Genomic DNA, 21,768 nt, shown 5'->3' on the forward strand with positions numbered 1-21,768 from the left:
TTGGAAAATTATAGTAACACATCTCAATGTGTGGAAGTTGATAATCTTGATGATGAAGTAGAAACGAATGAAGATTAATTAGAGGACATGATCCGTGATGTTGGGGAAGAGGCTTTTGAACGAGCACATGTGTATGATAACTTGTGCACTGACACAGAGAAGCCTCTATACCCGGGGTGCACTGATTTTAGTTTGTTATCTGGGGTGTTAAAACCAGTTACTTTAAAGACAAGAGCTGGGTGGAGTGATCAAAGTTTCACATGGTTGTTAGAGTTACTTCAAATAATGTTTCCGAAGGGCAATGTACTACCAAATCGTTATTATGATGCCAAGAAGATCTTATGTCCAATGAGTAGGAAGTATAAAAAAATACATGCATGTCCTAATGATTGTGTGTTGTACAGAAAAGAGCTTGAAGGGGAGGAGAAGTGTCCGAAATGTGAGACACCACGGTACAAAAAGAAGGGGGCTCCTACAAAAGTCTTATGGTATCTTCCAATTATACCAAGGTTCAAGCGTTTGTTTGCAAATACTAATGATGCAAAGAACTTGATGTGGCATGCAAATGAGAGGATATCTAATGGAAAACTTCGACATCCAGCCGATTCTCCTCAATGGAAGAAAATTGATCAATTATTTCCCGAATTTGACAATGAGCCAAGGAACTTGAGGCTTGGACTTTCTACCGATGGAATGAATCCTTATGGTAGTCTTAGTAGTATACATAGTTCATGGCCTGTTCTTTTGGTGATTTACAATCTATCACCTAAGTTGTGCATGAAATGGAAGTACATGATGCTATCCATGTTGATTTCGGGACCAAAACAACTGGGAAATGATATTGATATTTACCTAAGACCTCTGATTGAAGATTTGAAAGTGTTGTGGGAGGTAGGTGTGGAAATGTTTGATGCAAATCAGAAGGAGAATTTTAAGTTACGTGTTATGATCTTTTGTACTATAAATGATTTTTCCTGCGTATGGAAATTTGTCTGGTTATAGTGTGAAAGGTCATAAAGCTTGTCCAATTTGTGAAGAAAGCACAAACTACCATCAACTTCATGGAAGGAAGACAGTCTACCTTGGCCATCGGAGGTTTCTTAGACGAGATCACCCATATCGTAGATTGAAGAAAGCTTTTCATGATCACCAAGAACACAATGATGCTCCGGATGCTTTGACTGGGGATCAAGTATATGAACGTGTGAAAACATTAATATTGTCTTCGGTAAGACTAAAAAGAATACTGGTGCAAAAAGCATATGGAAAAAAAAGTCTATCTTTTTTGACCTCCCATATTGGCGTAATCTTGAAGTAAGGCATTGTATTGATGTTATGCATGTGGAGAAAAACGTGTGTGATAGTATTATTGGAACGCTTCTGAACATACCAGGTAAGACTAAGGATGGTGTGAATGCAAGATTGGATTTGAAGGAAATGGGAATACGGGAAGACTTATACCCAAGACCAGAAGGTAAACGAACTTATTGTCCCCCAGCCTCTCATACATTGTGCAAATCTGAGAAAATAAGTTTTTGTGAGTGTTTACATGGAATCAATGTTCCTTCGGGGTATTCTTCAAATATTATGAAGCTTATCTGTGAAAGAGTTGAAACTGGTAGGCTTAAAATCTCATGATTGCCATGTCTTGATGCAACAGCTATTACCTTTGGCTATTCGAGGCATATTGAAAGAAGATTTAAGACTTACAATAACCAGACTTTGTTTCTTTTTCAATGCTATATGCAGTAAAGTTATTGATCCCTGTAAACTGGAAGAGTTAGAACAAGAAGCTTGTACTATCTTGTGCCAACTTGAAATGCACTTTCTTCCTACATTTTTTGACATTATGGTTCACAGTGCATCTAGTAAGGGAGGTAAAATTGTGTGGCCCTGTTTATTTGCGATGGATGTACCCAGTTGAGAGATACATGAAAATACTGAAAGGGTATGTCAGAAATCCATTTCGACCCGAAGCATCAATAGTTGAGAAATATGTTGCTGAAGAAGCTATGGAGTTTTGTTCTGATTACTTGTCAAGTACAGAATCAATTGGACTTCCTAAATCTCGTCATGAGAAAAGGCAATATGGTCAAGGCACACGTGGAGTATCAGTGAAGAGCATGAATCATGATGAATTACAAGAAGCACATTTATATATCTTGAATAATATTGATGAAGTTAAAGATTACATATCTTCTCATAAAGAACTTTTAAAGGCAAAAAATTATTGAATGAGAATGACAGAACAAAAGTTGTTGAAAGAGCATAATAGGACTTTTGTGAATTGGTTCAAGCAAAAAATTTTGAATGAAAGTGGTGTTTCTGAAACAGTTAAATGGTTGGCTGGAGGTCCTAACTTTGATGTTATATGTTAGAGTGCCTATGATATTAATGGGTATTCCTTTTATACAAAGTCTTTGGATGAGAAGAGTACGGTGCAAAATAATGGAGTTATGATAATGGCTGAAGCCGTACACTTTTCTAGTTTAAAAGATATGAAACCTAAACTAGCATCCAGGACTTACTTTAGGGTTATTGAAGAGATTTGGGAGGTTGATTATATAAAATTTAGAGTTCCTGTTTTTAAATGCAAGTGGGTTGACGTCAATAGTATTCGTGATGATAAGTTTGGATTTACAATGGTTAATCTTAAAAAACTAACTTTTGGAGATGAGCCATTTATTATGGCAGACCAAGCTAAACAAGTTTTCTATGTCACAGATCCAGCAAATAAAAATTGGTCAATAGCACTTAAAGGAAAAAGGATGATTGATAGTAATGACGATCATGAATCAAATTTTGATATTTCTGAAACTCCTAACTTCTCAAGTGGGCTACCAATTTTGGATGTAGTAGATAAAGTAGATGATGAATATGCCATAAGAAGTGATCACCATGAAGGGATATGGGAGAATATCCCTATATGAGTTTAGTTTTGAAATTAAAGTATGTTAATTTAGTTCAATTAAATTTATGTTGTGGGATTGTTTTTCTTAATTATCTTATCTTTGATTATTTTTTTAATTAATTTCATTTATTTGAATTAATAGGAATATGGAGAATCAAGGTGATGACACTCAGAGCCAATCAATTGGTGATGTTGCTCCTAGTGGGGAGCTAAGTTAGGGCACCCCTAGTGAGGAGCCGAGTCAGAGCCAGTCTGTGAGGAGGGGGAGACGTGGCACACGATTAAGAGATCTGACATTAAGTAGGAGTGCTGGGCGTAGGTTATCAATTCAATTTGACCGGAGATGGAATCCGATAGGGCCACATAAAGCCAAGTTTGTTAGTTTTCTTGGCCTCCTATCACGTACCAAGCCTCCTATTGTGTTTGAGGACTGGCCTGATGTGCCAGAACGTGTGAAGGAACAGATTTGGGAAAGTATTCAGGTAAGTAATTAAAAATTAAAAATTTTTTATAGTTATATATTATTGGGTAATTATTGATTATTATCTTATGTCTTCATTGTAGCTCACATACGATGTTCCATCTAATCAAGATTGTCGACACAAGTTGATTTCTTACTATAGAACACGTTGGAGAAATTTTAAGACTGATCTTGCTAGAAGATATATCTTTATCGAGCTGCCAGAGGGTTAGGCTCGTCCCAATCCTCTTGATATATACTAGTTCCTTGATGAAGATACTTGGGAAGAATTTGTCAAGATTCGAACTTCTGAAAAGGCTATGGTTTGTTAACTTTTAATTTATTTAAGTTTTATTTAGATTTACTTCAATTATAAATCTAAAATTCAATTTATTAACAGGAAAAACGAGCTAAAGGGCGAGAAATGGCTAGGCAGAATCAATGCCCCCACACCCTGTCTTGTGGAGGTTATGCTAGAGCTGATGATATACTGATGGCAGAGAAACAGAAGAAGAGAGAAGAAAAAGCCAAGTTTGATCCTTCCATACTCCTTTCTCCACCATCACCTATCTCTCGAGAGGAGAAATGAAGATATGGATATCAGTACAAGAAAGGAGGCTATACAAGTGAGACAGCACGGGAGATTGCCGAGAGGATTGTAAGTAAAATTATTATTCCTTGTCTCTTTAAATTTCTATACAATTGTATATATTATTAATTAATATTTTTATTTTTATATTATAGGATACTCTTAAGGAGCAACAAGCCCAAGGAAGCTTCATTTCAGAGGGCAGAAATAATATCTTAACAGTTGCTACAGGCAAGCCAGAGCATCCGGGTCGTGTGAAGGGCGTTGGATATGGTGTGGGCATTAAGGACTACTTTGAAGCACCTGCACGTCCCAATTCAAGAGGTGTAGTGGCTAGAGAAGAGCTTGATACATTGATATCCACTGTGAGGCAACAGACTAAGGATGAGTTTGAAGCTTCATTTGCAGCTCGGCTTCTACAAATGAAAGAGCAAATGAAGGAGGAGATGATGAGCATGATGAGTTCACGACAGGAGACAACTGCTGAACCAGTTCATACATCTCCTGCATTTTATAGTACAAAAGGGAGTAATATTCTTGAGCATGTGTCAGAGGGTCTTTCTGGTGACAACATTGGTGAACCATGTGAGATATTTCTAGAAGATCCTAATAAATGCTTGGTTGCTCTTGGTAGCATCTATAGCTTGGGGTCAACCATCCACCACACGCAAATTCAAGATGATCAAGTAAGAGTGGTGGTTGCAGATCCAAAAGTACCAGATGCTTTTGTTCCATTCCCTACTGATGAGGTGAAGACTGTGGTTGAAGCTGTTGGCAATTTTATCCTATAGCCCAAGAGACTTGTGAATCTAGTTCAAGCTGTGGTATGAAATTTCATGAATTTTTATTATGTAGCAACTTCCTAATATATGTTTTTTATTAATTATTTCTTGTCTTTTTATTATGTAAAAGCTTTCCTCATTGAATCTCCCAAAGCTTCCACAACCCTCGTTGACTCCGCATCAGCGAATGATTTAATGGCGTATGATTTATCATTCGAGTTCAAGAGTTTAGAAATGGATTCGGAGGTTGTGGGCAAGAAAGACATGATAGTGACAATTGAACGGGAAGATTTGATTCGACTTCTGTCAAATAATCAACTTACCACACCACACATTGAACTATTTATGATGTAAGTATATTTTTCTTTAATATAATTGCATTGTTGTAAGTAAACTTAATCATCAAGTTTAGTAAACTAATATAATTGCATTGTTGTAGGTATCTTCATCATTTATGCATTACATCGGGCAAAGGTGATAAGTTTGGATTCCTTTGCCCTCATCACATGACAGAGAAAGGTAATACTCCAGAGTTAAGGGCCACGTACGTCCAACAGAGAATATGTGAAGTCAAAAAGGACGTTTTTATGGCTCCATATGTGCACTCGTAAGAATCAATTTATAATTAATAGTTTTTTAATATGGATTTACTTTAACTTGTATCATATTTAGCAAGGACCATTGGCAGTTATTTGTTCTTTCAATGAAGAGTAACACTGTCGTCTTTTTATGCTCCCTCCATTACAAACTTGGGAAAGAAATGAAGAAGACGATAGACTTGTAAGAATACTTTTACTAAACTATTTAATTTAATTTTTTTTTGAAGATTTTTACTAACTTGGTAATCTTGATCATAGGACAATGAGAACATATCAAAATGTAGTCTTACAAAAACATGGACATGAGCTCAAGGATCCCACATGGATTGAGCCAAAGGTGATGCTATACTTTATTAATATGTTCAACTATTAAGATTTCTTACTAATTTTTTATGATTTATTCTTATATAGAGTCATAGACTACCGGTGAGGACGAACTTGTGCGGTCTATATGTCATGAGGTACATGCTCAATATTATCACATTAGGCATGACCGAATTTACAAAAGAGGTAAATATATATATATTTTTAAAAATTTTATTTTATTATGTTATTTGAGATTGATTAATATGCCTACTTTATGAATTAAATTTTAAATGTTCGACAATTTGGATGCATTTTCTGAAGCTGAAATTGAAGACATCCGCATACGTTGGGCAACCTATTTTGTGGAAAACTTGTGAGGTTTTTTGTTACTTTTAGACATGTTTTAATTTTGATAGTTGACACAATTTAGATAATTATTAGTTTTCCTAATAGTTAAATAGTTTTGTATAGTTGATAAATACTTGATAAACAATTGTAAATGAATTGAGCTGTCTGATTTGGCAATTTTTATGCACAGGAATGGCAATTTTGACAATTTAGACAATTATTAGTTTTTTTAATAGTTAAATAGCTTTGTATAGTTGATAAATACTTGATAAACAATTGTAAATTAATTGGGCTATCCGATTTGGCAATTTCTATGCACAGGAATGGGTAAAATTGATAAAATAAATATAATATAAAATAAAATAAAATACTTTTTACACTGGTTATTACCACAACCGTTGTAGAATATAATATTTTTTACACCGATTATGGTAATAACTGGTGTAACACCGATTCCGATCCCAACCGGTGTAAAATGTGCACCTTTTACACCAGTTATTACACCGGTTATGGTAATAACCGGTGTAAAAAGTGTACCTTTTACACCGGTTCCAATCCCAACCGGTGTAAAAGGAACCGGTGTAAAAGGTGCACTTTTTACACCGGTTGGGATCGGAACCGGTGTAAAAAGTTAAAGTAAATTTTTTTTTAATTTTCTTGTATATAATTTTCAACATCGGCTCTATAACCGATGTAAAAAGAGGGACTTTCTACATCCCCTGAAACAACATCGTCTCGTTAACCATTGTAAAAAGTCATTTTTAACCGCTGTAAAAAGTCATTTTTGTACTAGTGTGCTGTAACGACACAACATAGGGTCCTAGTCCTTGATGTGTGTATTATGAGTAAAATCCAAAAACGTCGACAAGTAGTAACACCAAAGATTAGGTGGTGGCAATTAAAAGATGAGAAGCAAGATATTTTCAAGCGAAATCTTTTGGATAAAGGAATTTGGGAATCTTAGGGAAGTGCTAACATCATATGGGAGGATATGGCTAAAAAAATACAGGAGGTTGCAAAAGTAATTTTGGGAGAATCAAAAGGTTCTAGTCTGAGAGATAAGGAGTCTTGGTGGTGGAATAATAGTGTACAGGACAAAATCAAATATAAAAAGAACTGTTTTAAAGCCATACATTTGTGTAACAATGAGGAAAATTGGGAGAGGTACCGTATGGCTAAGAAGGAAACTAAGAGAGCTGTAGGTGAAGCTCGTTGTAAAGCTTTTGAAGAATTTTGTAAGAGCCTTGAGACGAAGGAAGGAGAGCGAAATATTTATAAGATTGTCAAGAGTAGGGAAAGAAAATCAAGAGATCTAGAACAGATAAGGTGTATTAAGGATGAAGAGGGAAGAATTTTAGTTACAAATGATGAAATTAAAAATAGATGGGAGACTTACTTTTCTAAACTTTTCAATGATGGAGAGGATTCATCTAATAACTTGGAGGATTTAGTAACTGGTGAAGGAGAACAAAATTTGTCATTCTATCGAATAATACGTGATAAGGAGGTAAAGGAAGCTCTTAAGAAAATGACAAATAGTAGAGCCAACGGACCTGATTGTATATCTATCAAAGCGTGGAAATGTTTAGGTGAAGAAGGAGTGAGATGGTTAACTAAGTTATTTAATGTGATTTTACGGTCCAAGAAAATGCCTGATGAGTGGAGGAGAAATACATTAATTCCTATTTATAAAAATAAAGGAGATATTTAGAATTGTACTAACTATAGAAGGATTAAACTCATGAGCCACACAATGAAATTGTGGGAGAAAGTAATTGAGCACAGGTTGAGATTGGAGACAAGTATTTCTGAAAATCAATTTGGTTTTATGCCAGGTAGATCAACTACAGAGGTGATTTATCTACTAAGGAGATTAATGGAAAAGTATCATTGTAAAGATAAAAATCTACACATGGTTTTTATTGATTTGGAAAAAGCTTATGACCGTATACCAAGAGAAGTGCTTTGGAAAGCGTTGGAAAAAAAGAGAGTACGGATTGCTTATATTAAAGCCATACAAGATATGTATGAGGGGGTAAAAACTAGTATAAGAACGCCTAGTGGCCAAACAAAGGATTTTCCTATAAAGATTGGACTACATCAGGGATCATCTCTAAGTCCTTATTTGTTCAACTTGATCTTAAATGTTTTGACGAAACATATTCAAGAGGAAATTTCGAAATGTATGCTCTTCGCGGATGATATAGTTCTTATAGCAGAGACAAGAGAAGAGGTTAATTGCAAACTTGAGTTATGGAGGAGGACATTGGAGTCGAAAGGTTTTTGTCTGAGTAAAAGTAAGACGGAATATTTATATTGTAAATTTGGTAAAGGACTATTCGACAATAATTTGGAAGTGAAATTGGGAGATCAAATTATACCTCAAGTGGAAAAGTTTAGATATTTGGGAGCCATTATTCAAAATGATGGCGAAATCAGTGGAAATATTTCACATAAAATTCAAGTTGGGTGGTTTAATTGGAGAAAAGCTAAAGGAGTTATTTGCGACCGTAAGGTGCCTAATAAACTTAAAGGAAAGTTTTATCGCACTGCTATCAGACCGGCAATGTTATATAGTAGTGAATGCTGGGCTTTAATGGGACAGCAAGAACATAAAGTTGGAGTAGCAGAGATGAGAATGTTACGATAGATGTGCGGACATACACGTAAAGATAAAATTCAAAATGAGTACGTACGCGAAAAAGTGAGGATGGCACCTATTGAGGAAAAAATGGTAGAAAATTAATTGAGATGGTTTGGGCATGTACAAAAAAGACCAAAGGAGGCACCAGTGAGAAGAGTGGAACATATAACTTTGAATCCGATTAAGAGAGTTAAAGGAAGACCTAAGAGAACACTCTTAGAAGTTATGGAACGCGATCTCTTAATTAATAATATTCCTAAAAGTTTGATAAATGATAGAGCACAATGGCATCTTGCAATCTATGTAGCCGACCCCACCTAATGGGATAAAAGTTTGTTGTTGTTGTTGTTGTTGTTGTTGTTGTTGTTGAATATTTTTACCCCTAATCCATTCACAGATGACATAATAGGTGACACCCACAATCTTTACAAGACATTTGGCCACATTACGAATTGAGATTTTCAATTTTTGAGAATTCATAGGTAAAATTGTACCATACTTAAGTTATGGATGCAAGTAGTACTCTATAAGTAGATTTGCACCTTAACCTTGTATGAGAAAACAAAATCACAAACACATTGCCTAATGAGCACCGGCAAAATGTTTGGAACAAGTGACAGTGAAGTATGTATCCATTGAACACAGCAGGTTAGTCCACCAATGGTACATAACGAGTCTCAGAAATGAGAGAACTCGTGTTTTTAGAACACGGTTCATATGCTAATTGAAACCCATCTCAACCACTACAGAGGTCCACCATTGTGCTAGGTTTTACAACGCATCCTCGATCAAACTCTAAAATACAGATAATTTTTAGACCTGTTTTCAGATTTTAACCGAAGGTGGATCACTTGGCAAGCATGTTTTGCTGAGCCTGGTTTTCCAGCTGTTGCTGATAGTTCAGCGGCCTCCTGAAGAGCATTATGTGTGGCTCAGGACGATGAATTGCATAATGAACCCAACCACGGCTCTGCTGAACTCCAATTGCACGCCACTCATTCTATATCAAAAGGCAACATAACGTTCCGAGTTTCATAAAATGCGCAAAGTTAGTAGATAGAAATCAGTTAAAAAGAAGTAGCAAAATTGAGAAAATATCATTCAGCATACAACAGATCCAAATAACTTATAATGAAGTATGTTTGAGCAGTTAAAATCATAAAATGATAGAGACACAGAACATACTGCCCTGTACCCGTAGTACATGTGAACTAAAACAAGGATAACTTAGAGAATATTACATGAATAGCCCAAGACACATCAGTTGATTAAAGCATGTAAATCATTAAAACGCATTTTTTTCATTATGATGAAAATAAATAGCCTCAAGAGAGGCCGTCACTGTCTGCATCCATCCATCCCAATGACCCTTAATCTTTACAGGATAAAAACCAAACTACATCCTGTGCATTTATATATTTATTCATTCAAATAAAGAAAAGAAAGTGGAAAAAACCAAAGAAAGTGACACAAAATAATGCATGATAAATAGGATCCATATCTGGTCATTGTCCTTCTCATTTCTTTCCTCTCTATTATATCTTTCGTAATACACCATGTACATCCACTCGGGATCAGATCGATAAAAAAGCCTACTAATGATCAGTTTTGAAAGTTGACGCAAGATCTTAATCAATCTTCAGCGTGGATAAAGGCTCACTCGTTAGGACTTAAGCCTTTATTTAACCTTGCACGAAGATTTAATCGTCTCTAAATTCTATAGAATCGTCGATCAAAAGTGGGTTACAAGAATTTATCAATCTAGAGTCTAGACTACACTATGCTGGCTGTGAATCTGACTGATACAGTATATGTAATGAAAAGATCAAGGCTAATCATAAAACAAGCATATAGATAAGAGAACCCTAATCACATACTTCAGAAAGAAGACGATTCTTGGGAAGAAGTTTGGCCACTTCAGGAGGTAGAACCACATGCCTGAATAATCAATTATTACGAGTCACGATGGAGAATTTTACACTTGATCACGATAAGTAAACGATAATGGGCGAAGACAGTAGTCAAATGTGGTTACCTATACTCATAAGTATCATCGAAATACTTCTCAGAATATTGGATCTGACCCATTTCTCACTCTAGGGTTTGTCAATTCGTACTTTAACCTGCGCAGATAGAGAACTTTAGAAGAAAATTATCGGAAAAACTGATATTGACAAGAGAGAAAATGGAATATAATAAACTACCAGGAGGAGAGAATCAGAGAAAGCAGCGAGAGGAAAGGAGGGTTCAAGATTTGAGGCCCTGGGCTCCACTTGAGTAGAGAACCGTAGTCGGAATTCGGAAATAAGAACAAAATGTAGAGGAGTTGAGACCTGTGAAGGAAAGGGCAAGACTTCGAGGATAGTGACAGAGGGGTCGGATTGTAAATTCGTAAGCGAAAAAGATTTCTTAATAGAGACGCTCCCGCGTTAAAAAATTAAGATATTTTAAAGAAAAAATGGCAAAAAAATTCATATAAATTAGGTAAACGATGTATTGATTTTATAAAATGATATAATTTTTTTAAAATTTCTTAAAAATTTTTTCATTAAAAAATCAAATAAAATGACCAAATTACTCTTAAAATAAACAAAAATCTCAATCCTCACTAAAAAAACTTGCAAATTTTCTGATCCGTCTTGGGTTCTTAAGTTCTCCATTCACATTTTTATTCATGATATTCTTTTAATCCGTCTCACTCTCCTTCATCTCCTTCTCCTTCTTCTCGTGTTTCTTTTTTTTAATTTCTGTACATGAGTTTTTGTTTTGTTTGGTTGCTATGCATAGAGAGAGAGAGAGAGAGAGAGATATATATATATATATATATAAGCAAACATTTTTTCTCTATTGCGTATGCTGTACATGGGTAAATTTTCTCTCTTCCTTAAAATTTTTTCCTCTCATAGGTAACAGTTGAAGTTGATGTGGGTGTGTGTAAATGATTGAAGTTTTCATTTTTTTCTCCATGCTTAAAGCTAAAAAACGTAGGCACCAATGCTTATTTAGAGGGTATTGATAAATTATAATTTCTTGTTGCATAGTTACGAACTTAGAAACAAGACTTGGTAATATTAGAACCAAAGTTGTTAATGGAGACTTGCGAATTTTTAACTATGATGCATGTTTGAACTTGCACGCTAAGACTTGCAAATGGGTAATAAATTATTGTTAGTTTAGGGACAAAAGTTTTTAATTTGAGAACTAAAATTGTGAATGGAGACTTGTGAATTTTCAAGTTTGATGCTTATCTAGACTTGCACACCAAGACTTGCGAATGGTTAATAAATTGTTACAAATTTAGGAACAAAAGTTTTTAACCTGAGAACCAAAGTTGTAAATGGAGACTTGCGAATTTTTAACTCTGATGCTTGTTTGGACTTGCACGCCAGAACTTGCAAATAATTAATAAATTATTGTGAATTTAGAGACAAAACTTGTTAATATTGGAATCAAAATTGTGAATGAAGACTTGCGAATTTTCAACTCTGATGAATGTCTAGGCAAAAGTGTCATTTTTTTTAATTCCCTAATGATAAAAAGATCTTAAGAGACTGCAGGGGAATTATACCATTTCGTCATATCAATCTATCATTTACCTAATTTAAATAAATTTTTTCTGTCATTTTCCCTATTTTTAATGGAAACTAATTTTAATAAAATAGTTAATTATTTTTAAATTAATATAGTTATATTTTAATATTTATTTTTATTTAAAATAATTTATTTATTATAGGTATTTTTAAAAAATGTACATTAACTATACTCGAAACAATAAAAATGTCTTCCATCTTTGTACAAAGGGACTAATAGAGATAAATAATTCGTTTATACTTAAAATATAAATAATTTATTCTATTTTACATAAATTATTTTATAATTTATTATCCAATTTATATTAAAATATCAATAATAATTTATTATTTAAAAAAGTAACGTCTCCCTACATAAATTAAACATTAAACAATAATTCGTTCTATTGTATAATTTACTACCACCACATATTAAAAAGAAATTTGTTTTGTTTTTGAATTTTTTTTATCCTTATGCACTTTAAAAATATAAATAACAGACTTGTACTATTTAAAAATTGATTAGTTTATTTTAAAAAGTTAAACAACATATTTTATTTAAAATTTTGAAGTATACTTGACTTGCATTCTTTGTCTTAGATCACGCATGAGGTCTATATCTATAATATCTTTTCTAAAAAATTTTAAAATATTTATTTTTGTTTTAAACTGAAACTAAAAAAGTCAACTATTAATTGATGTTAGCTTGTCAAGTCAAAAGAGTGTAACCTTCAAGAAATAAAAGAAGACCAATCACTGCTTAAAAATCGTTCATCCAATATTACTGTTTATCATTAACCAACTTCTTTGTTTCTACTTTGGCTAAAAGGGTAATATTTATTCAAGCCAAGTTGGAAAAAAGTACATCAGACAGGACCGAGAATACAGGGAATTAGAAGAAAGAAAAGCATGGATAGCTTAACTTTCGAATATAAAAAAAATTACTTGTTTATAAATAAAATTATAATTATAAATTTCAATAAACATTTATTTTATTTTTAAAAATTAATTTTTATAAAGTTAATATTTACTTTCACTCGACTAATGTATTCCATCAGTTGTGAGAATAGTTTAATCCACTTTTTTCAATTTTATACATAATCATAACACCACACCAATTTTTTAAAAACAAGTTAATTATTTTCTTATATTTAAAAGCATCCACCACCTTTGCTCATTGAGATGGGGGACAATGAGACGACCAAATGAATTTGTGTAAATATTTAAACTAAGTGAATTTTTTTCCCATTAAAAATACCTTTGTATCATACTACACAATTTGAATAATTTATTCTGAAGCGTCCAATGTTACTCACATAAAACGTCTACTAAAAAAGTGGCACGGGTCACTCTCAGATGACTTGAATAATAAAAAAGATAAAATAATTATACATGATTCCCAAAAAAAGATATCACTAAGTGATGGAAAATTTTTAACATCAACTCTTTTTTTTTTTCTTTTTAATTTTGAATCTGCGTTGTCCTAGCTTCCCCTATGTCGCCGTTCTATCCTCCATTTCTGTGCTACAAAAAATATCATTACAGCTAGAGGTGTTTTTGCCTGTTCAACTGTACACCAAAAAAGATAAATCCCTGTACATACACTGAAATGAAATGTGGTCTGCACCCCGGAAACCCCTCCCCACCCCCCCCCCCGCCAAAAAAAAGGAAAAAAAATATTAAAAGGACTGTGCCATAAAGCCCCCCCGCAAAAATTTCCTCGTTCACACAGCATTCACGCGCACGTCGGGTGGTGCAGGAACAGATTTCCTCAGCACTGATGTCCCCTGAAATATCATCATGTGATAATATCTCTTGTAATTGTTTACCTGTAACATTATACGGCTGTTAGTCCACCAACTAACGAATCTCAAGGAACCAAATCAAGCCAAAAGCACACAAATAATACACGTACCTCATCTTGTTCTAACTTTGTAAAACCAAATTTACTTGTCCATATTGATTCAGCTTCTTCAGCAGCTGGCAGGACAAACTGTTTCACATTTAAAGATCCAAGCAGCCTTTCAATGCAAGAAAACAAGGACTGGAAGTAACCCTACAAAAATAACAATATCCAGTCAGAATATGCATGGTCATTCAATAGAATGTTCTGCAGCTTGTAATATTCCCCCAAACTCACAGCTTGCAAGAACAAGTGAAATAAAACTACCTGTCCTTGGCAATCTGCAATTGTTGCCACTAAGGGAAGCTCTGCCACCTCTGCTCCAAATATACGAAATATGCCCGCAGAAACAACCACTTTGCTGCCAAAAAAAAAAAAAATCGTAAGCAAGAAAAAGCATTTGGTCAGAGGAGTACATCCCACCAAAATATTCCACCCGCATGCTTACTTGACTGTTAGCACTGCACAGTACATCCCACCAAAATCTTGACCCCTGATATTCCTACTGTAAAAATCCAACCAACAGAGTAAAACTCACTCACAAATCATGTAAGGCAAGAAAATCAATACAGAAGAAAATCGTGCTTACCCATAAAGCATTGTCGGAATGAAATCACGGCCTGAACTTGCATCAACTATTGGATCAAACCGCTCCTATAAAACAATATAAAGTTAAGTTTGCATATAAGATTACCAATTTTGATATTGATTAATAATATTACAAACTAGAAATAGAATTTTGCACTTCAATTAAATAATAATTTATTTTAACGTTATCCTTGGGCTCCCAACATAACTAGTCAGTGTAGGGTGAGACTTAGACCAGACCATTTTGAACTCTCCCAACTTCCTCCCCAAGAGTTCTCTGATTCTCCCACTTAACCCCCCCCCAATTTTCCCCCATTTATAACTGTTCTGCATCAGTAAGCCTCTGTTAGGACCCCACTAATAGCCTCCAGAACAGCTCACAAAATGACCAGATAACAGAACATATTTACACAAGAACTAGAAAAGAATTGAAATATATTACTTCCACTCACAAGTTCGGTCCATAATTCATATAAGCACCTAGGGATACAAGTACATATTAAGGCACTCCAACTACATACACTAAAACAAACATAGATGAACAACAGCATAGAACACCAACAAAGATGGAGAAGTAGACTTGTAGCTTGTTGGTCAGTGTGCTGCACACTCAGCCTATAGGTTGCAAGTTCGAATGGCAGACCAAAAAAAAAAAAAAAACAGATGGGGGAGGAGACTAATTGCAGATCCTAACCAAATCATCCTCTCCCTCCATCCCCATTGGCTATTCTCTTCATACATCCCACTGAAAAACTTCTTTTAACTGCTCCCCACCCCCACCCCCAACCTCTATCACTACTCCCGTCTTATCTGACTTTTGGCCACTATGCCTTCTTCTGAACAAATAGTCTCCCATTTTCTGCACACTCCCATATTGGTCACAGCCTCCAAATGACAACTAGCTCTCAAGCAAATTAAATTGGATAAGATAGGCACCAAAATGAAAAATCAACATCAACTAGTATAGAAACACAAACTCACATGGAAGATTGCAACAGCCTTGGAAAGCAGTTGCCTAGTTTCATCAGAAGCAGCCAGTTTCCAATTTAAGATTCTCCATTTTATATCTAGACCACCCCCATTTTCTTGGCCCTCTCTTCATGCTTCTTTTGTATCATACTTAAAAGAGAATCCGGAAGATTCTCCGCCCCACAAGAGACCAAATTAAGCAGAGAAGAATGAATCTGACTGCAATCAGTACAGCAGAACCAATTTCCTTCAGGCAATTCCTGGCAAAAATAACCTCCATTAAAACCGTATATATGATTAAATTTATTTATTTTTGGGTGGAGCAAGAAAACTTCAATTAGGGCTAACAATGAAAATTTAAAACAAAAGTTTCAGGCACCTCTAAGTTCTGCATGTTATGCTCCTTCAAACAGCCTACATGATATTCCCTTTCACACTGCAACAGCATGTCAGTCAAGACTTTACTTGAATAGAGTAGTGGCATATACATTAAAACATCCATCTATCAAAACATGGTGAGTTATTATGCACAAAACCAATACCTGATCACATATAATCACTGTGCGAGGACCAAAGCTTCTGCTGAAATCATGGCTTCTGTGAACACGACATCAGGAAAAAATCAGAAGTTTATAGTAGTGTCAACCAACTGTAGACTTGCATCAAACACGGTGGTAAAGAGAAGTCACATTTTTAGTGAAACAGGAATATTTAAGGCACAGCAATAGTAGGGTCATATGACATCCAAAAAAAAAAAATTATTGTTGATTACAACAGATTCCAAAGGAAGAAAAGATCACAAAAAAATTTAGTTTGAATATGGAGGCACTCCAGGAATGCGAGGAATCACCTGCATAATGCACATCCACCATGGTCAATCTCTACAGATTTGACAATGCGAATGCATCTTTGGTTTATCTGCTCTAAAGGATCAACCCCCGCCATCCTTCCTGCTGCCAATGCATTCATGTTATGCTCCACATATTTGTCTTTCTGGAACAGGTTCTGGCAATATTTACAATACCAAGTGCCAGTCGGAATGCATAGCAGAGGAACACAGTCTGCAATTTACCCCGACAAAATAAGAAAGTTAATCCAGCACTCATTAAAACTAAAGCATTAAACATAAACCACTTAGGATGACCAAAAACAAGAGCAACTCTGAAGTTCAAGTTGCAGGAGAGAAAATCACAAAAAAAAAAATGGAGGTAATAGAAAACTATGAAAATCTCTTTGCATCAAAGTTACTGAAGACATCTCAGCTGTTATTCAGTATTGGTACACGTATAAAAAAACTATACAATGTTATTTCAAAAATTGGTTTCACCTATGTGAAAGGCCCTTGGGCATCCATCACAACACAAAAGACTCCCTCCATCCGAGCATATGCTGCAGAGATCATCATTTTCATTGGTAGAAAACCTCCGACCTTTGGATAAGGAAATGGACAATTCATGGAGAGAGACTCCATTGGAAGTGTATATGTGCAGATAACTGCAATGAAGAAAAAATGTTGAGTGAAAATGAAATTAATTCCCAAAAACACAAGGCATCAGATAACAGATTACAAAGAAAAACTCACGGCTTGCGTCGCGATGCCCAACCAGCATGAGCTTCAAATTGTGAGGGACTTACCTGCTCATCAAAAGGGGGCGAGTTTAAGGAATAGCCCAAACCATATATATGACACATTATATAGTACATCTTAGAAAAACAACCTCAGAGTCACAGCAGCTACAAACAATTCCATACCCCCTTTTGTAACCCACCAAGAGTTTCTGTGCAAACAACGTCAGAACATTAAGAAAAGAAGCAAATGACAAAAAATAGACAAAGCATGTAACCCATGTCAATAAAAGTGACCTGTCCACGAGCATAGTAGGCGACTTCAGTCCCATCTGGCAACACATCTTCCTCAAAAACCAATTTATGTAACCGCAGATCCCTATTAAAAAAAACCCGTGGGTAGCAAAGATCAAAACTCCACTAAGACTTGAGAGCAAAATAAGCTACTTCAGATAACCCACCAAAATGTCTTAGATATGCATAGCACAAACTCACTTTTTAGTTATTCTTCCTTGACTCTTGCCATGAGAAGAAGTGTGCTTCATCCCACTGTTTAATGTCGATGGAACAACAACTGGTTCTGGAGACCTGGGATATCTGGAATATATAGATGTCACAACAATGATAACTCTACCAGTTTGCAGAGATCTCAACCACTTAATGATATAAACATCACATAACATCTAATGTACGTGCATTTAAATACAGGCGTGCAATATGATAATTCAAAGTTTGATGCTGGCAAAAATATGCCTACTGGACGAACCTAAAAATATAATAAAGATTAAAATCCCTAGCACGTGTCGTAATCTTCAATGTCTAACATGAGAAAAATGGGAGAGAAAAAGTAAGAATTAAAAGGACTCACAAAACATGGCTATGAATAAATTTAAAAGACAAATATCTAACTTCTAATCAGCATAATAAATGCTGTGTGTTCACAGCGTTTATAGAAAAAATATTAGGTTTTCACAGTACGAGCACCCCAGACTAAAAATACAACAAATAGGTAAACAAATTAACGAAGTGAGAAATAAGGCACATGCTTCTCTGGTACTCTCCAATGTACCCCGATTATTATAAGATGCATACGTGCTGATTTTATTTAACAAAAACGAAAAAGACACCTGAGAGTAACTGCAGGCGGAGAACAGGAATTGCTAGCGTCAGTTATTTGAATATGGCTAGGTTGAGACTCTTTTAACCCCGCACAAGTATCACATAGTAGTCTTGACGATCCCGTGCCAGCTTGAGATATTGCCACTGTAATGCAAACACAATCAACTTTGAAGTTTACTGGGAACAAGCAAGCAAATGGACAAAACAGAAATCAAACGTATGGATTTCAAACCTCTGCAATTCAAACAGATTGCAGATTTCTTAAGGGAGAAGCCCCCAAGGATTTTCTGTACTGCTTCCTCCAAAACATCCATGGGAACGTTCGAGCATGTATTCATGACATCACGGAGCGTATTCCCATTCTCGAGGTATATGTACTCTGGGGGACGTTTGTTTGCACTACCAGCATGCAGCTCAAACACGGTGGGTGAGACAACCTACTTTCAGCAAAAAAAATCACAAAGTTAACCGAGGAATATAAAGAAAATTAATTTATCAAGCATATCTTCCGGTTACTACCTCAACCCCGTTACAAACTTCGCAATAGCACAAAACCCCTGAGCGTCTAATCTCTCCTCGGAGCCCAGTTTCTCCAGGTCTTCGTGCCTACAAATTTCTCAAACGCCGTTAGACTTACACCTGAAGTAACAATTCCCAAATGACAATAATTAGAACTATATAGTGAAATAAGGCCATACCTTCACTCCCCGAACATATTTGACAGGTAGACCCTCAAGAATCCCCGTAGCTAGAAGGTCCTTTAGCTTCGTCGGGAACTTCTTCAAGGCACTCTTCTTCGACATTTTTATTTGAGTTGGCGTAGTGATTAATGAAGCATCCTCGCTTTCCCTCTTAACATCACCAAATCCAATGGCTCCATCACAAGCTTCTTTTCCATCATTTGATAGCTTCGGATCATCTTGCTGTTGTCTTAGAGCCGACCGTGTAAACCGCCTCGGTGGCCCCTTCACCTTGTTGTGATCATTAAGCAATACGGGAGTAGTCACATTAGCGCCCTTTTCCTCTGGAGAACAAGTCTCTCCCCCGCTCAGGTTCTCGGTCGTTAAAGACTTCTGTAAATCGTCTTCGTTAGTTTGATGTTCCTTGGACTCGTGTTGGCAAATTGGTTGGGCTATATCTTCCATTGTAGCTTCCTTCAGTGATTCCGGCGTAGGAATACTCTTCGGCTCATCGTCGCTCAAAGTTTCTACATCATCGCCCTTGGGCTCTTCATCACAAATGGGCACTGCAGCCTCATCCATGGGTTCCCTCTTAACCATCGGCTCACTCACTGGGTTCTTGGGTTCGTCGTCACCCGATAGATCCACCACATCACTTTTAGCCTCCTCCTCGCTCATAACATCCTCCATATCCTCTACAGCCTTTACCTCCTTTCCCTTGACATCTTCCAAAACAATGGGTGCGACAACATCCTCCGGCACCAGCTGCGCGCCATTCTGCTCGTCTCTAGAGGAACTAGATTTCTTGGACCTCTTGTTGACAGGACTATCTTGAACCCCATTTTTGTTTTTGCTGCCGCGGGTCCGTCCCAAAGATCCACAGATCTCGGACTGCGCCTTCATGGCGAATGCAAACTCCCTCTTCAGACCCGTCCGCACCCTCGATAACACCAGGAACTCATCGGAATCCTTACCGTTCGCCATAGCCCCGCAAAAATTGATTGAATCACGGGAACCCCGATAGAAGAGGAGTAGGAATTGAAACCCAGATCCCGAAAATAAATCGCATGCGCCTCAGATTGACAGGAAATAGCACGAATTGAAACACAAGAAATAGAATTATATTCGGAGTCTGCGAGAGTGAGAACGGTCCCCAAAAAAGGGTAGGGTTTGTGGAAGAAGTTGGAAGATTAGAGAGATTTGGGCTGGAGACACGACTTGGAGAATAGGTCGGTTTCTTTGGGGAAGGCGAAAGAAGAGAAACGCATTTTTTTCATGGATGACGAAATTACCCTGCGATGGTGATTCCTTGTCTTTTCCTCTACTCCCTATTTATGCCTAGCCCTCGTGCTTTGTGTATTTGTACTCGGCGCTTTTTTTTAAATAAAAAGCAATTAGGCCGATATGGACTCCCTCGCTTCTTGCGTGATTTCTATCAATCTAGTTCTCAGATATCTTTTTTTTTTTTTTTTGGGAGTTGGGGGTGTTAAAAAACAAAAATCCCACCAAAGTTTTAAAAGCCTCAGTTAGTTTTTTTTTATAAATATTTTTAAAAAATAAAATATTTAAAATTTTAAAATATTTTAATCTTTTGAGATGTAATTATTATTTTTTAAAAATATTTTTATTAATAATAATTTTATATTTATTGTAAGGTGATTAATAGAAGTAAATATGAAAAGATAAATTAATTGAAAAGTAATAACTATTTATGAGTAAAATTTAATTAAAAATATGTTATATTTTTAAATAAAAAAGCAGTTTTTTTTCTGCAGTGTCGTAAAAATTGATTTTCCAACACTCTTGTGCATATTCTTTTTTTTTTTTTTGGCCAACGCTCTTGTGCATATTTTACCCCCATGAAACTTCCACAAACAAATACATTGGAAAAATATTATTTATTTAATTTTTTATTTTAAAATAAAATACACTTGCATGTCGATGTGGTCTGCAGAAAAAAGGAGCAATTATGTAACCCGAGAGGAAGTTATTGAACAGATTGGATTTGTAAACTCAAGTGGGTAATAATTATAATTTAGCTAAAAAAAAAGTTCGATGATGATTATAATGAAGGAAAAAATGGCATTTAGGAACCACTCTAGATAATTAATTATATTATATCAGGACTATCCATTTATAAAATTAAAAAATGGTCATTTTTAAAACAAATGGACATAGAAGTACTGGTACAGTTGATATTGCAAATCATGAAATTTTAGCTGCGAATCTAAACTATAAAAATTTGTACAATTTTAAAAAATAATTATAAATCTCGAATTTCAATTCACAATATTATAATAATTACAAATTACTTATAAATAATGAAAATTTTTGTAAATATCAAAAGTTTGAATCAATATGAAAGAAGACTTTTTAAAATCAGATCGTTATCTCTTTAAAAACATAGATTGATCCATATTTATAATTTATAATTCATTCACAACTAATTTTTTAAAATTTACAAGTGAATTCTTAAAATTGATAACTAATCTTTCAAGATTTAAAATGTTTTCGCAGTTTACAGCTACTTCACAACATGATTGATTGATGATTGATCTCTCAATGTTTATAACCAACTTTCTTGAATTTGCATTTAGGGTCATGTTGACGACGGCCATGTAAGGCATTTTCATTCACCCGTTTATTTTTCTTAAACCTAAATCTTAACATGCAGTTTCAACAATTAACGATCCTTAGCTGTGATTATCTTGCTATTGTCATCTCTCAATGTCATT

General features: G+C 35.3%; 2 protein-coding genes across 2 annotated transcripts; both read right to left on the reverse strand.

Moving 5' to 3' along the window:
- Positions 1–9,253: 9,253 nt before the first annotated feature.
- LOC129314214 (cyclin-dependent kinases regulatory subunit 1-like) lies at positions 9,254–11,000 on the reverse strand. The gene is made up of 4 exons (XM_054957573.1): positions 10,844–11,000; positions 10,675–10,762; positions 10,517–10,577; positions 9,254–9,639 (listed from the first exon to the last, which is right to left on the reverse strand). The coding sequence occupies exons 2-4, from the start codon at positions 10,725–10,727 to the stop codon at positions 9,487–9,489; spliced, it is 267 nt and encodes an 88-aa protein (XP_054813548.1). The 5' UTR covers positions 10,728–10,762; positions 10,844–11,000; the 3' UTR covers positions 9,254–9,486.
- A 2,532-nt stretch (positions 11,001–13,532) lies between these two features.
- Positions 13,533–20,349, reverse strand: LOC129313514 (uncharacterized). The gene is given in 19 exon segments (XM_054956700.1): positions 13,533–14,037; positions 14,124–14,264; positions 14,379–14,472; positions 14,560–14,616; positions 14,701–14,765; positions 15,681–15,790; positions 15,793–15,928; positions 16,048–16,104; positions 16,211–16,265; positions 16,519–16,729; positions 16,996–17,162; positions 17,251–17,303; positions 17,387–17,446; positions 17,532–17,613; positions 17,730–17,831; positions 18,362–18,497; positions 18,586–18,790; positions 18,873–18,959; positions 19,052–20,349. Coding segments are annotated over 19 exon segments (2,889 nt in total). The 5' UTR covers positions 20,018–20,349; the 3' UTR covers positions 13,533–13,932.
- Positions 20,350–21,768: the final 1,419 nt, after the last annotated feature.

This window comes from Prosopis cineraria, unplaced genomic scaffold (genome assembly GCF_029017545.1).
Source record: "Prosopis cineraria cultivar Desert tree isolate PC_DT_omini unplaced genomic scaffold, ASM2901754v1 PC6, whole genome shotgun sequence".
Lineage (NCBI taxonomy): Eukaryota > Viridiplantae > Streptophyta > Magnoliopsida > Fabales > Fabaceae > Prosopis > Prosopis cineraria.